At 34.3% G+C, this 16,870-nt stretch overlaps 2 protein-coding genes across 4 annotated transcripts in view; one reads left to right on the top strand and one right to left on the bottom strand.

Annotated features, from left to right (window-relative positions):
* Window positions 1-1,764, top strand: part of LOC107696543 (splicing factor 3A subunit 2-like) — a 14,684-nt gene extending 12,920 nt beyond the window's left edge. For both annotated transcript variants that reach the window (XM_016496946.1, XM_016496936.1), the window contains exons 7-8: window positions 1,270-1,338; window positions 1,420-1,764. In XM_016496946.1, coding sequence (XP_016352432.1) covers window positions 1,270-1,338; window positions 1,420-1,683 — 333 coding nt within the window. In that variant the 3' untranslated portion in view covers window positions 1,684-1,764. The remainder of the gene's footprint in view (window positions 1-1,269; window positions 1,339-1,419) is intronic.
* Window positions 1,765-3,389: 1,625 nt separating this feature from the next.
* On the bottom strand, window positions 3,390-10,816 carry LOC107696554 (uncharacterized). 2 transcript variants are annotated; one of them, XM_016496959.1, is made up of 7 exons: window positions 10,714-10,816; window positions 9,534-9,646; window positions 8,083-8,111; window positions 7,888-7,951; window positions 5,295-5,432; window positions 5,123-5,217; window positions 3,390-4,183 (listed from the first exon to the last, which is right to left on the bottom strand). In XM_016496959.1, the coding sequence occupies exons 2-7, from the start codon at window positions 9,637-9,639 to the stop codon at window positions 3,851-3,853; spliced, it is 765 nt and encodes a 254-aa protein (XP_016352445.1). In that variant the 5' UTR covers window positions 9,640-9,646; window positions 10,714-10,816; the 3' UTR covers window positions 3,390-3,850. The 2 variants fall into 2 exon arrangements, with proteins under 2 accessions (XP_016352445.1, XP_016352453.1); XM_016496967.1 differs by having other exon boundaries at window positions 5,295-5,429.
* Between the last annotated feature and the right edge of the window lie 6,054 nt (window positions 10,817-16,870).

Genomic DNA, 16,870 nt, shown 5'->3' with positions numbered 1-16,870 from the left:
CTTTATTTCTTCAGCTCTCAATCACTGCATTATATGTTTGGATCATTTCAATCTCATCTCACTGAGACAGATCACTGAAGATATAAATATCAGTCATCACTCTATATTATTTATTTTATATAAGTATCTGCTGTACTGTTATAAAAATCTCATTGATTTACATCACAAGCGTCAGAATTCCATTACGTAAATATCAGCATCTGCACCAAAGTGCATATTTTTGCTCAGTTTGCGTCTCAATAAAATTGAGCTTCATATTCTCTCTCACTATATCAGACAATATGAGGCATAAAACCTGATGGATCAACTATGATACAAACAGGGCTGCAAAATGATTAATCGCATTCAAAATAAGTTTGTTTACAATACTATATGTGTGTGTACTGTGTATGTTTATGTGTGTGTATTTATATATACATAATGTTTTTTATATATATGTATATTTATACTTGTATATAATTATTTTATATATAAGGCCCTGTCCACACGAACGTGGTTATTTTTTAAAACCACAGCTTTTTCTACGCGGTTAGGCTGTTCGTCCACACACAAACACAGCACCGGGTCACTGAAACAGAACATTTTTGAAAACGCCTGCCAGGATGAAGATTTTCAAAAACTCCGGTCGCAGGGTTATCGTGTAGACAGCGAAATCTGAGTTTTTGGCTTGTGACGTCAGAGCACGCACTGTTATCTCTGCCTACTGGAGACTTTTTCAGGCTTCTGATTGGCCAACATGGCTTTACGGTTGAGATTATATCGCCACCTGTTGGTTTGGCATGCTCTTGACAGTGCTTCACAGCATGCGTTTTCATGTGGACGGAGATTTTTTTAAAAACGGAAGGAGGAAAAACTCTTAATATATATATGTAATATATACATGTATGTATGTGTATTTATTTATATTTGTGACCCTGGAGCACAAAAGCAGTCTTAAGTCGCTGGGGTATATTTGTAGCAATAGCCAACAATACATTGTATGGATCAAAATTATTGATTTTTCTTTTATGCCAAAAATCATTAGGATATTAAGTAAAGATCATGTTCCATGAAGATATTTTGTACATTTGTACAATTGACCCTTATGACCCTTATATATATACACATACATAATAAATATACACAGTACACACACATAGTATGTAAACAAACTTTTATTTTGAATGCGATTAATCGTTTTGTAGCCCTAAAATATTCTACAGACTTTAAGTTTTTCTGACTTATTTCCTATGTCAGGCTACATCTGATATTTGATTGTCATATTTTCAGGTTCCCAGTCGAGAGATCGACAAAGCAGAGACTCGTTTTTGGACACACTGGAACAGGGAGACGAAACAAGTAAGAACAGATGGATAAAAGTAATTTGTGTTTATCTGGACTGTCTCCATGTGCTGACCACAACCTCTCGTTCCCCTCCAGTTTTTTCTGCAGTTTCACTTTAAGATGGAGAAATCTCTGCCCGCTCCACCGGGTCAGGCGGTGTCGGTCGGTGTGAAGCGTCCGCCTTTGCTCATCACTGGACTCGGTCCACATCCGCACAGTGACTCCATGCCCCCCCCACCGCCGGGGGGAATACATGGGATGCCCCCCGGAGCCCACATCTTGCCACACATGCGCCCACATATGCCTCCTCCAGGAGCCCTGCCTCCTCACCTGAGGCCACCACTCCCTCACGACGGCTGAAGGAGTTACGCTTTACTTGAAGGTTTTATAGATAATGCATTAATAAAAGTATTTTAATGCATTCACCTTATAATGCATGTGGGTCAAAGACGTTAAGATGTCCGCATCAAAAGAAATTGACAAAAGTGATTTTATGTCCATAGAAAGCACATTAAATGTAAGTAAAGTGTCTACTTTTAAGGTTTCAAATATGTTTTTGGAGAATAAGATGTTAAAATTTGGTTGAAATAATGTTACATTGTCATTCAGTGTAACACAATATATATGTAAAAATTCAAACATGCTTATTCTGATGTGTACATATTAAAATATATAAAATAATAAGGGAGCATATTAAATTTTATTGTGTTTTAAATGAGTAAGAAATTCTTACTGACAAACGGGCAAAACCTCGGATAGAGGCACATTTAAAAAAAAAGTAAAATTACAACTAATTAGTATTTGGGGTGAAAGTAATTAGTCTTTTAGTAATTAGTCATAAATTGATTTTTGTTGTAAATATGCCTGACAGGATTGTTACACTGAATGACATTCTAGTGGGTCTCTTCTGTAAATCAGGGAAAAATGTATGATATTTATTTTTTGTGCGGAAAAACAAAAACAAGATTGCAATTAAATTAAACAGAAAACTTTTTTAATTTTTTGGGGAAAAACAACAATTTAAAGCAGTATTACACTTATTGTTTTTATGCTTAAACCCTTTTTCGTCTTTGACCCATGTATATGACCTCATGAATAATTGTAACCACAGTTATAATACTTTTCTATTCATTGTTACAACTTTAGAAAGTGTAATGCATTAAAACACAAACAAACCTTCAAATATTGTAATGCATTTTAACTGGTTGCAATTGTTTATGAAAAGATTACAACATACATTATGAATATTTTTTATAATGCATTATATGTAAAGGCTTCAAGTGTTAACAATTGATGTTTCTAGACATGAATGGACATGTTTATTTAGTTTTTCTCCTTTGTCATGTACACAACCCTCTAAATATGTAGTGATTTGACAGTTCTGTGAATGTTTAGAGAATGGACTTGTGGGCCACAGCAGCCCTACCAATGTCCAAATGTTATTTTTATGCTTTTTTTTTATTATTATTATTAAAACCATCTTTAAAGTTGACATGAAATCGAAGTTGTAATTGTCTTTTCTTCTATACTATAACATCTGAATGAAATGATTTCTTGAATGAGAAATGTACTTGAATTTATCCATTGGAAGTTGATTAGATGGTTGTTGCTTGCTATTTGCGAGGGGGAGATAAAATTACGTTGTTTGATTATATTTTGAAGGCACATGAAGTAAAAGGAAAAAATTATGTGCACAGATAAAGCTTTTATAATAAACATAGCAATATTCCATTATATTTATATGTGTGTTTGTGTGTATATATATATATATATATATATATATATATAGATGATGCATTTCTCTCATATATACTGTATATATATATATATAGATGATGCATTTCTCTCATATATACTGTGTATATATATATAGATGATGCATTTCTCAAAATTAACTTAAATGATTTTAGCAAATGGCTGCAATATAACAAAGAGTGAAAAATTGAAGGGGGTCTGAATACTTCCCTACCCACTGTATATATATATAGATGAAGCAACTTTAAAAAGAACTCAAGAAAAATCACAAAACACTGTTACATTTTTAAAAAAGCTTTACTTTTGCATTGCATTACTTTATAATGTCGCTTAACTATTGTTTTAAACATTTAAAATAAACTTGCATTGATATAAACCAATTCTTGTTAATGCAACCTCTTGATCTCATTCTCACCTGACAGTAACCAGTGATTTCAGTGGCATCTGAAACTTAACGTCCTCTATTAGAATATAATGTTTGTGAGTTTTACTTGCAGTCGTAAAAAAAGTCTCGAGGGGTTTATGGTTTCAGTAAAGTTACTATCAAGTCTCTGAAAAATATGGACTTTACAAAGCAAAAAAGCACCAAATTATACACATGATCATCAACTGACTAGAGAAGTGCATCAAGATCTGAGAGTGTATAATATTTCAGCCTGTAATCAAAAGAAAACATGTAATCATTTTAGGACCATTAAGATTATTTAGCATTATTTTCATGATAATTTAAGCACATATGCCATCAGCCCTATTTTCTTTATGCGTTGGTACGTCACTGATTCTCTTTCTTCATAGGTTTTCGCTTGCTCTCTTTCGCTGGTTTCTTCGGTTTATTCATCTTCTCTATGTCCTCCTCCTCTTCTTCGACCTTCTTCTTGACTTTCATCTCTTCCTCTTTTGTCAGTTTCTCTTTAGTCTCATCTACTTCGTGTCTTCTTCTGCGCTCGGTGAATTTTGTCTCTCTTTTCTTCAAGAGCCTGGGGTCCGGAAGGGCCCGGTGCCTGAGGCCCCTGGAAACTCTCCCACGAGTCGCTCTCTTAGATTTGCCTTCGTCATCATCATCATCAATCCACCAGAAAAATGTTTCCCATAAGGAAGTGTCTGGCTAAGAGTATTAATTCAGATGTAAATGATTACTATTTTTTAGTGCTGTCAGATGATTAATCGCGATTAATGGCATCCAAAATAAACGTTTTTGTTTACATAATATATGAGTGTCAGTACTGTGTTTATTTATTATGTATATATAAATATGCACACATACAGTATATATTTTGAAAATATTTACATGTATATACATTTATATATTTATATTATTATATTTTATATTAATTAGCATCTTTTTCTTAAATATATGCATGCATGTATTTGTATTTATATATACATAATAAATATACACAGTACACACTCATATATTATGTAAACAAAAACTTTTATTTTGGATGCGATTAATCGCGATTAATCATTTGACAGCACTACTATTTTTACATACAGATGTGTTAAATAACATGTTTTTTTTTTTGTGCCTAAATCTGTACAGTATTTCCATAATGTCCCTGTGAATAATAATTATGTATTTCTCATCAAATAAATAAAATTTAATATGAAATATTGATTTGAATTGAATTATTTAAATCACTTTATCTGTATATTATCGTGAAGCTTCCGCCGCTAAGAAAAAAAGTCCATTGCAATGTATAAAACAAGACAAAAACAGCAACAACATTCCAGTAATATTAATACGGCGTATTCTGAATTCATTTTGCTACATTATTAAATAACTGAGACGCAAGTATGTCACTAATAATTAATTTTGTGAAAGAAAAAAGAGGGAGTTCGCGGAGTGATACGAGACGCATGAAAATAGCGCCGGTTATCCGGTTGGCCAATCAGAAGCAGTTTAAACTTGAGCGGTGCGTTTTCATGTGCGAGCGCAACGGTCAAAAACGTCCGTCTTGTGTGTCTTTACATAGAAAAACAACGATTTTACTTGCAAAAGCGATATCTTTACCTTCGTAGATCTTGTGTTTGTTTTTGTTCTCACCTCATGTGGTGTTATTTTCCCTCTTTTAATCAGAGTATGTCTCTCGTTTAGTGCTATGAGCTCTTCACTGACGTCTTTGCGGCCTCTGACGGCTTCTGCATAAGGAGAAAACATCTATCAATCATTTTAGGGTTTGTTGTTTTCAGATGTTATTTGACATAAGTACACTTGCCGTGTATTCTCTGTAAAACGGAGCTCAGCAGAAGGATGGTTATGGCTGCTATCAGACACCTGTTCAGCGTCACACCTTCCCACGGTGTCTCGATCTGCGTCAGATTCTGGATGGAGAACGCTTTGCGTAACGACGCTGCTGGACAGGTGATAAAACACAGGTGAGTTGTTCAACTGTTCCACGTTTCAATCTATAAATGTAGGTTTAGACCAAGCGGCAACCTCCCGCTCTCTCTCGTGAAGCCAACACGGAAGTGACTTAAACTGTAATTCATCAAATGGCCGCTAGAGGCTGGCTGCAAAAGGGAGTCAATCCCATAGACTCCCCATGTTAAAATGCCCAACTTTACAGCAGAAAAAAACATGTTTACAGCCTGGTTCAAAAAATTATTTTGGTCTATATAGCTCATTTTGCCCTTCATGACAACTGTGAGGGGGGTGAATTTTTTTATAACTCATCCGTTTAAATTATATTAAGCCTTAAGGGGAGACACTGCAGGCAAAAACACATGCACCTGTCAATTTTGAGATTTTGGTCTTTTTGGCTTTTCATAAAGTGTTTTTTCAGACTAGTGGAAAGAAAACATCCAAAAGACACTGTTAAGCATTTCTTTTATAGCACTTTATCTATTTGTGTCAATAGATTTCAATTACAATACATATTTTTAAAGGCCGTTTTCTCAAAATGAGTTTTTTTCTCCTACACTGAGCCATAAACCTTTACTTCAGTAGCACTTACACAGACCAAACTTTACATTTTTATTCCTGTCTATATTCTGAAGCTTTTTTTACAGAGGGATTTGTTCATATATAATTTGCTTGATTATATACAACATTTTATTTCCCCAAAAATTGTGAAAATATATTGTTTTCTGGCTGTTCAAAGTATTTTCTGAAACTGACTTCATCCAGTGTTCAGATTTTTGTACTAGAAATGTATGCAAATTAGCGCATATTTAATTAAATAATGCCTCATTTGCATATGCAAATGTTTGCAATTATCAATGTAATCAATCAACTGGGTACGTAAGGTGATAATTAGTAGTAAATTGTTTTACCCTATTCACCTGCAGTGTCTCGCCTTAAAGTTCTGCATAATTAAGGGCGTGGCCACTTGAGTGACAGGTGGATTGCCGCTGCTGACACGGCCATCGAGCTAGGTGGGCGTGGCTTCAGCAACCAGCTCCCGCATTTTTGCCCATTTTCGATTATCCGGGAGTGACGCGCACTTTGAGCTTCAAAAACGCTCTTCAGAAAACTACGGGTGATGTCACGAACATTATGTCGATATTTTTATACAGTCTATGGTTTAGACGGTGATAGAAGGAACAACAACAATTAAATGCGCTTGCGTTCCCCCGATAAACTATTACGTTCCAACGAGAAACTTTGGGTTGGCGCTAGGGGTGTGCGATATATATCGTCTGCGATAATATCGTAATAATGCAAAAATCAGTTTAAACTTATTGGAAAAGATTAATTTCTATCAGTATGAACTGACCACCACACAGAATATGAAGAATATTAAAAACATTAGGAGTCAGCTGTCTTCAGCAGTCCTTAAGGTACCAGCACAATAACACACTCAGCAAAATATTGTCTAATTATCGTTATCGATAAAATCCCATAAAATATTGAGATATAATTTTTTGTCAATATCGCACACCCCTAGTTGGCGCGCAAAATTGTTGCGTTCCGATAACAACCTTTTCATTCGCTTTTGAAACGTTTGCGTTCTCTCGCAATCACTATTACATTACGATAAATTTTTCATTGACTTTCAAAACTTTTGTGTTCTTTATTACGTTCCGGCGAGAAATGTTGCGTTCATTTTTAAAACATTTGTGTTTCAAAAAATTATTGCGTTACCGGCGAGAAACTTTGCATGAGCTTGCAAAATCACTGGAAATATGTTTCTCCCACATCATATTATTTCCATCACAAAAAGATTTCGTGAATGAAAAAAAAAATGGCATGGGAAAAATCATATTTCAATGTTTTTGCGTTCTTTTGCAAACCTACAGGAATAAAGTATTTTTTTTACCCCTCCCATCGCACTTTCTTTCTTTTTTTTTTATTTTTTATTTTTTTACATGAGCATGTCCCTTTATTACAAACACTGATCTTCATATCCTTTAATTATCAGACTTACTAAAAAGTTAAATACAAAATTTAATTAATAATAAAATAATATTTAACTAAATAAAATAATTAAAATAAAATTTGATTTGACGCATCTTCAAGTATAGCTAGTATGAAAAAATAGAAACTAAATATTTTCCAAATAATATTTTACGCTTATTTTCATTATTTTTTTCACTGTATAAATTTGATCTTTGTACATAAAACATTATAGATGTCTTTTAAATTTTAGGATAGGGCTTCAGATGAAAATTCAATTGAATTAAATAGATTCAGGATGAAGAAGCTATTATAATTTGGTTTGCATCATCATAACATCACTGACATCGTCTGATGTGGTTTAGTATACACAGTTACTGCTGGGAATTACATTTACTTAATATTTTCCAGGATGTTTTTAGTCGTGAGATGTCTTGGATTTGATTGACCCAAGTGTTTTGCATGGGACATACTGGCGCTGGAGACCGGATGTTCCCGTGGAATCATCTTTGGGACCTGCTGGACGATTGGAGCTTCCTGCAGGATACAGAAGGTTTATTAATGGAACGGTAAATGTGTGTATTAGAGCTCATGTTCAGATGGTGTGCCTGCGTGTGATGCTTTAAACAGGCCGTGAATCTGCAGCTGTCATGTGATCTCAGACTGACCTCTCGCACCCTCCTCTGAGCATACATCTCTATAAACAACAACAACAACAACAACAGCACATCAGACGGGCGTCACAAACAGCTCACTGGGGAATCAATGCATCCTCAGTCATTTTAATGATTAAAAATGCTAGTTAACCTGATGATCTGTGACCTTTAATCAGTAAAAATACATTAGATTTCACCAACAGTGCAGGTGATGTTGTTGTAAACTGCAAAACTATAAAAGTGTAAGAATTAATTGCCTTACTGTAAAAACCTACATGCAGCAAGAAATTGCATGCTTTTTTACAGAAATATCGTCAAAGTTATGTGTTTTATATTTTTAATGGTCACATTATAATTTATAGCTTTAGAGCACTTCTTTAGAGCTCAAGTGGAACTTTCAAGTGGATTCTAATGAAAAGATTTTTAGGGATCAGATTTAGTTTTAGATTTATCAAAAAGAAAAAAGAAAAAATTCAAATAATTTTTGGTTCTTATGTGCTGTTTTATATGTAGTTTATTAGTTTATTTATTTACATTTTTAATTTTTCACTTGTTTCTCACCGGGTTATTATCATTAACTAAAACCGAATCTAAAATTAAAACCATTAAAAACATTTTAGTTTCTTGAGATAAAATAAATGTTAACTGAAATAAAATATAGTTGCCAAGGCCACATTTCTCACTTTTAGTTTACCTCGATGTAGTAAAATAACTAAAACTGAAATAAAAAATCACTAAAAACTGTATAGACATATGGGGAAAAAAAACTAAAACTAATACAAATTAAAAACAAAATTAGTAAAATGTTAACATTTAAAATGTAAAAGCTAAAAATAAAAACTGATTAAAAATATGAATGCAGACTATAATAGTATTTCAATAATACTATGGTGTCTTGTCACTAAAATATAATATAAATGCTATTTAACCTGTTTTATTGGTTAACTTTAAGCAGTAAAAATAAAGTTAGATTTAACAAACAATGCAGGTGATTTTGTTGCACAATGCAATACTATTAAAAAAAGAAAATAGTAATTGCCTTATTTACGCTAAAGACCTATGTACTATATTAAACATGCATGCACTTTTACAGTAAAATTATAAAAACGAATGTGACTTGCAGTTTTTACTTTCAAACACACATAGTCCATTGCTTTGATAAAGAGAGCTGTTGTGCGTTCGTGCTGTGTTTGGTGTTCGGTGTCATGTTGCTCGTGTCTGTCAAGGTTATTGTGATTTATTATTAGACTCGCTGTTCACTTTAACACCACAAATAGTGTGGATGCTTTCAGCCCTGATCTTAATTTAGAAAGAGCACTTTGTTTCCAAGACATCTTGACTCCTGAGGCTTTTATATTCATGTTTGAAACAGAAGTACAGGGTAGAAACATGCTTACAAATCCACAAATCACTGCTCTGCTTGTTTGTGTTTGTTCAGCGAGATTATTTGAGCTCATTTGTACCTGTTCTGCCTCCTGTTCGTGTTTGTCTGACAGGTTTCTGAGGAGGAACCTCTTGCAGTGGTTTACCAAGCTCTTCCTCAAATGTCTCAAAGGTGCTTTCGTCCATCACTCACCTGAGAAACAAGGAGAATTTGTAAAGCTGGTGGTCACATAGATCTGTAAAGAAATCCAGGTGTGTGCTGAAACTTCTCAAACAGCAGAGGTAAATATTGCAAGCCGTGCAGACAGGCAGAAAGTTATAAATACTTGATCCTTTCAGAGCTTTGACACAGTCACATTAAACATCTCCGACAATAATGAAGGAAATGAAAATACGTTGTTGCGGTTCAGTTTACATTGTCTTGCAGTGTTTTAAACATAAGTAATCAAATGCAACAATGTATTTCCATGTTTAAGCTTCATGCATTATGAGAACATTTCTAGGGATAAGTATTTTAGAACATGGCATAATTTTTTAAACATTGTAAATTATAATTTTTACATTAATATTTTTGTTTTAAAATATTTACATTTTAAATTTGGATTTACAGGTGATTTACAGATATTTTAGAGCACATCATAATTGTAAAAACATGTAAAATCACAATTTTAAAATTAAAGTCTTTTGTTTTCAAATATTGAAATTTTAAAATTGTGATTTACAGGCCGTGGAAAAATTTCAGATGAAATATTTTAGAACACCGCATAATGTTAAAAAGCTTTCCAGGCCTGTAAATCACAATTTACAATTTTAAATATTTTAAAACAAAAGATTTAAATTTTACATTTGGCCTGGAATTAAAAAAATAATAAATCATGCTGTATTCTAAAATATTTCCTCAGATAGGAATCAATCTCATGAGAGCTACATATCTCTAGAATGATTTAAAAAAATTCAGCAATCACAAACAGCAGAAAAAGTCGTTTTCATTCGTTAGTCAAAGAGTGTAGAAACCCTGTGAATCTAAGAACCAGTTTATTAATTACAGTCAAGTCATTTTGTGTCAAAAATCACTGCAAATTACTTTGTTATATCCTTAGCATTATGCAAATGATCTGTATCTCACAGTGTCCAAACAATAACAGTCCCTAAATATCCACAGAGTCCATTCAGACAGCAGTGAGAATCACACACACATCAGAAGCACAAACGCCTCATCCACTGGACATCACCTTTGACCCCGATAACAGCGCGGCTTACCTGCATGAAGGTGAGCAGGAGACCCCAGGAGGAGCAGACGGAGAGGACGGCGGTGTGAGAGCACTGGAGCATGTGTAGGACACACACACACACACACACACACACACACACACACGCTCGCTCATGACAGCCATGCACAGGTGCAGCAGAATGAAGCCGTGCCGTTACAGGACACTGATAATTCCCTGGGATGAAGTGAGATTTATTTAGGAGGTGAAGGCTGCCTGTCAGAAGTCTGTGCATTACAGCAGCATCTGAAACATGCATCCCAGAATACTAAACGTTGTGAATCAACAGTGAAAGAAACTACTAAAAGTGAGACTGTACAGTCAAGTGAAAATTAAAGCAATTCATAGCTTTCAGTTACATGACCGGCTCGAAGCCCTGGAGGGCAAAACATCCATCGAACTGCAGGACAAGCCTATCAATTTTCCATCTGTTTCATAGCCGCAAAATATTTAGATCACCTCTCAAAAGAATAAAGCAAAGGTATGTGAACAAAATGCAAGTTTTGGCCATTTGCAATTCATATTAAGCACCCGTGGCAATATTTCAATCATTAAACAGTACGACAAAACGTTGTAAAAACACTTAATATATTTAAAACAGTAATATTCTCTATATTAATGATGCATAGTTTACATAGGCAAGCAGATGAGACCGGAATATGAGCGCAATCCGCTTAATGGTTCAGTGTGAGAAACCATTTAAAGTGAAACTTTGCACATTGTGTTTATATTCTGGCTTCATCTGCTTGCCTGTACAAAATATACGTAATCACTAAGCTGTTTACTGAGTTTCGCCTTTTAATATCTGCGTTTTACTACATTACTAAATGCAATCTGCGCAAAAATAACTGGCAGCCTGCCTTTGTGCTTGAGCAGTTTATGTGTGTTTGGTCAAATCATGGTGATTCATAGCGTATATAGAAATTACACAAGGATTTGGCTCTATTTAGTGTATTTGTGTGTTATTTAGATAGAATTATATTTAGGAATTCCATTACTGGACATTTTTAGAATGACTTCTTGGGAAAATGTTGATGTTCTATCAAATATCAAACTGAAAAAGCTTAAATAATTGCTTTTTTAAATTTGTTGTAAGAAAAATGTTGTTAAAATGTTGATATTGATTTTTAATTTCTCCTACTTTGAGTCTGACATATAAATAGCCTTTACTTTTAATATGGTGTTAAATAATATTTTTTTTTTGCAAAAAGTGTTTTTTTTTTTAAAGATTATTTTTCTTTGCAACATTTATTTTAATTTCATCTTAACTTCATCCTACTTCAGGAAGTGACATCATTTTGGAAGGAACACAGCAGCACAAACATCAGTAAGTATTATCAATATATTTGATATATATTTTTTAGTGCTGTCAAACGATTAATCGCATCCAAAATAAAAGTTTTTGTTTACATTATATATGTGTGCATACTGTGTGTATTTATTATGTATATATAAATACAAACATGTATGTATATATTTAAGAAAAATGTTGTGTTTATATATTAAATATATTTCTATATAAATGTATATACATGCAAATATTTTCAAAATATATACTACATGTGTGTGTGTATATATGCATAATATATACACACAGTACTCACACATATCATGTAAACAAAAACTTTTATTTTGGATGCGATTAATCGTTTGACAGAATTTATTTTTTTGTATTGAATAAGGATATTGTTAAATTATTATATGATTTTCTTTATTTTATTTAGTTTTGATTATTTTAAAATCTACGACTCTTGAGTCTGCCATGTAAATAGTCCTAGCTGCCAATATAGTGTTATAATAATAAACAAATAAATACATATTTAATGCATCTGTTGCATAATTGTAACACTATTAATGTGTGTGAAATTCACTATTGATTTTTTACACTGTTGAAAGCAAGAGTCTCGTTCAGAGATGAACACTAGAGGATGCTGTAACTCCATAAACTCCTCGTAAATGATGCTGGGTTTGCAAAGGAAAAAACATGGAAGCATTAAATCTACAGATCAACAAATCTGACCTGAATTTGACACTGGTTTCTCTTTAGTCTCGTTTACACCAGCTGTAAGAGAAGCATTGATTACTGAAATACAACAGAACATGAGCTGAATACGAAAGCCAGTTCTCTGTGTGTATGTGAACACATTACAGGATTGTTTGGAGGTGATGGTGAAATGTCTGCTATTCCTCTGATATCACAGGTCTTTCCAGTGCAAGAGTTGCATCTGAAGCGGCTCTCTCTCCTTCATGGCTCATTTCATTGCGACTAGGAGGCGAGACAGACTGACTGTGTGAAAGCCGAAGAGCTTTCAGCTGTCTGCTCTCATTAAAGCTTCTCTTAGGAGGGTGAGACGGTATTTCAGTGCTTTTAGTGTCTGATGTTAATGCTCAGGTGCATGGTCCAGACGGGTTTATTCTGCAGGACGGGCTTGAAGTCTTCAAGAACAATGAATGTTTAGTTGTGACTCAACATTTCACAGATACTTCTCATCCGGACGGCGTTCATTCAGGAACTCCAGCTCTTTTAGACTGACCTCCATTAGACTATCACACTACATAAACGTAGATCAAAAATAAATAAACGAATAATAAGGAGGCATCTTATAAATACATACAGGTAAGACCGGGGCTAGTTCAAAATCAATTTGCAAAACACTTGTTTGGGAATTTCTGACTCAAAACCTGATATTTTTTGAGATCTAGTTTTTCTTTTCTTTTTTCTTCAAATCAAATTCAACAGTCCCTCAACCTTCGCCAACAAATTCCTGAAATTACATCCGTGCTGTTGACTATTAATTTCCATAAGATAATCGAAAATATCTGAAATGTATTCACAAACAGTCACTTATGTACATACCTGTGCATATATTCACACACACACACGCATTAAAAATTATAACAACAAATAATAAAACAGTAAATTATATATTAAAAATTATAACATTAAAAATGTGACAACTAGCCCCGGTCTACCCTATGAATGAAAGCTCTAAATTGGTAAGAACAGCTTAATTGATCATTTGACTCATATTTTCACAGCTGTATGAAATATACACTACTTTTTGGTTTAGAGTTTGGAGGTCGGTAAGTTAATGTTTATGGAAGAAGTGTCTTCTGCTCACCAAGGCTGCATTTAAATACAGTAAAAACAGTGAAACATTATTACAGTTTAGACAGCTGTGTTCTAAGTGAATATCTGTTCAAATGTGATCAAAGCTGAATTTTCAGCATCATTACTCCATTCTTCAGTGTCACATGATCTTCAGAAATCATTCTAATATGCTGATTTGCTCAAGAAACATTTCTGATTATCATCAATGTTAAAAACAGTTGTGCTGCACAATATTTTTGTGGAAACTGATACATTTTATTTTTCAGGGTTCACAGATGAATAGAGAGATCAAAAGAGCAGCATTTATAATAGAAATATTTGTAACATTATAAATGTCTTTACTGTCACTTCTGATGAATAAATGTATCACTTATCAGTTTCTTTCACAATTTTATTACGGTAATATATCTCTGACAGAAATGCATTTCAAATCTGTTTCAGGGCGAGACGCAGACGCAGCGGGGTTCGACTGCTCTCATGCACACCTGAGCGATCATCAGTTATAGTCTCTCTGCTAACAGTGACCTGAAGCAACAACAAATGACCTTGAGTCTTAAAGGTGTTTGAGGCCTTTCTGAGCCTCTGCCAGCGTTTAGTGGAGGGTAAGAAAGTGGGCTAACGTCGCACTGGGCCTCTCAATGCTCTAAATACACCAACACAGGTCTGTGCTGGGTATCGTCCTGCTTTATTCACTGTGAGAAATTACACTGTTTTCTGTTCCTCGTAAAGGACACAAGCTGAGCGCTCAATAAACCAGACCTCGTCCCAGGACACAAGACTGCGCAGATGGGCTGCAAAAGCGCCGCTGTGATCTTTGGCAAGGGCAAGGAGCTGGTTTGGAGCAGAGGTAGGGCTCTATGGCTTTCTGGAGACACATTTTGGATGTAGTAGAAAGCAAACGTGACATCTGAGTGGTATAATGGCCTTTCTCAGGATTTAACACTACAGCTAGACTTAGAAATGCATGAATTTGATCAAATGTGACCCTGGAGCACAAAACCAGTCATAAGGGTCAATTTTTCGAAACTGAGATGTATACATCATCTGAAAGCTGAATAAATCAGTTTGTTAGGATAGGACAATATTTGGCCGAGATGCAACTATTTGAAAATCTGGAATCGGAGGGTGCAAAAAAATCAAAATATTGAGAAAATCGTCTTTTATGCTTGATTTATTTGTAACACATTAACCTCAAAACCTTTTCAGCTTTCTCTTTCTGCAAATTGTATGGTGTAGCGATATGATGACAGCACCCAAAATACTATCAAACACTCCAACGCAGCTCCATTCTTCGCGAAAGATGGATAAAAAGGCGCACAGCAAAAAAAATGCCGATTCGCACCTCGGTGTTCAGTGAAATATGGTAGGTCATTTGCGGGGAAATTTTTACTTTACAAACTACAGACATGGCCGATTCGCACGGGATTAAGATCACAGACAACCTCCGCAATTATTACAAATGACTGGAGGTCACCAGGTAATACTAGTCCCGTGTGAATAGGGCTTTAGTGTGTCAAATACTACAGGATCTTTTTTTTGCTCTCTTTTCTTCATAATTTTTGCTTAACTTTTAATCGGTTGGTGTTTTATTTATTTATTTATTAGTGGGTTGTGACAACCACAATACTGCTGTCTTAATTTTTAACACTAAATCTATTGTTTTATCATCTAAGACCAAACAAACGTCTTGTTTTTTAATCGTTTTGCTTGTAAAGTGTGCTGTGCTGTTTTTTTTTGCAGTAAATCACACTTGCTTTGATATCTAATACAATAATTAAGTGTGACTGAAAAATCCAAATATTTTTTGGCCCACTGTACACTAGTTAGAAATTAATACTTGTGTTCATCAAGGATGCATTAAACTGATCAGAAGTGACAGTCTAATTAATGCGATGATAATGAGATTTTGACAATATTGCAATTAAACTTTACCTCATGTAAAAGCAATACTTCGATCTAAATAATGCGATTAAGCTCATAATCGCAGCAAGCATAATAATTTATGCCATCACATTTCTATGGCGGCGAAAAAGTATGGAATACAACCATAGAAAATGTTTTGCATTAGATATAAATCAATTAAAACAGCGTCCAGTAACACACCTGCTCTTTCTGAGTCCATCATTTGTGCTGTGCAGTGGGGTAATGTGAATAATGGCAGTAAAAAATAACCACAATTGCATGTAAACAGGAGTGGAGAGCTTTGCTCTTGACATGTAAACATCATAATGCGATTAAGTCCTTACTCTGATTATTGGAAATAATCACATTATTCGTGCGCATTAGTCAGTGAAGACATTTCTAATGTGACAAAAGATTTCTGTTTCAAATAAATGCTGTTCTTTTAAACTTTCTATTCATCTGTGAATCCTGAAAAATAAAATGAAACAGTTTCTACAAAAATATTGTGCAGCACAACTGTTTTCAACATTGATAATAATCAGAAATGTTTTTTGAGCAGCAAATCAGCATATTAGAATGATTTCTGAAGATCATGTGACACTGAAGACTGGAGTAATGATGCTGAAAATACAGCTGCGCATCACAGAAATAAATTACATCTAAATATGTATTACCATAGAAAGCAGTTATTTGAAATTCTAATAATATTTCACTGTTTCTACTGCATTTTTGATCAAATAAATGCAGCCTTGGTGAGCAGAAGAGACTGCCGAAAATGAAAAAACGAAAAAAAATCTTACCAACCCCAAATCTTTAAACAGTAGTGCAGATGTAATTCTACCAGATGTTTTTCCATAATGACTTTAGTGTATAATAAGCCATTCATTTTTTGGAACGAGGGCAGACTATTCTTCTACACACATCTGCCAGTTAATGTGAGTGTAGCATCTGTTTGTATCGACAGTCTTTTTGAGCGATTCTGAACTTCCTCATGACATCATTTCCTGCATCTGTGAGCTCGGATCAGATCATCTGCAGGTGCGTTATAGATCCACTGGTTCATGTGGAACAAACACGTTTCTGTGCCTTATAGATGCACATGCATGCTTTATTGAGCAAGACTAATGATTTATCT

The sequence above is a fragment of the Sinocyclocheilus anshuiensis genome, unplaced genomic scaffold, assembly GCF_001515605.1.
Source record: "Sinocyclocheilus anshuiensis isolate Anshui unplaced genomic scaffold, SAMN03320099.WGS_v1.1 scaffold217, whole genome shotgun sequence".
Taxonomy (NCBI): domain Eukaryota; kingdom Metazoa; phylum Chordata; class Actinopteri; order Cypriniformes; family Cyprinidae; genus Sinocyclocheilus; species Sinocyclocheilus anshuiensis.
This window is presented reverse-complemented; position numbering and strand designations above follow the sequence as displayed.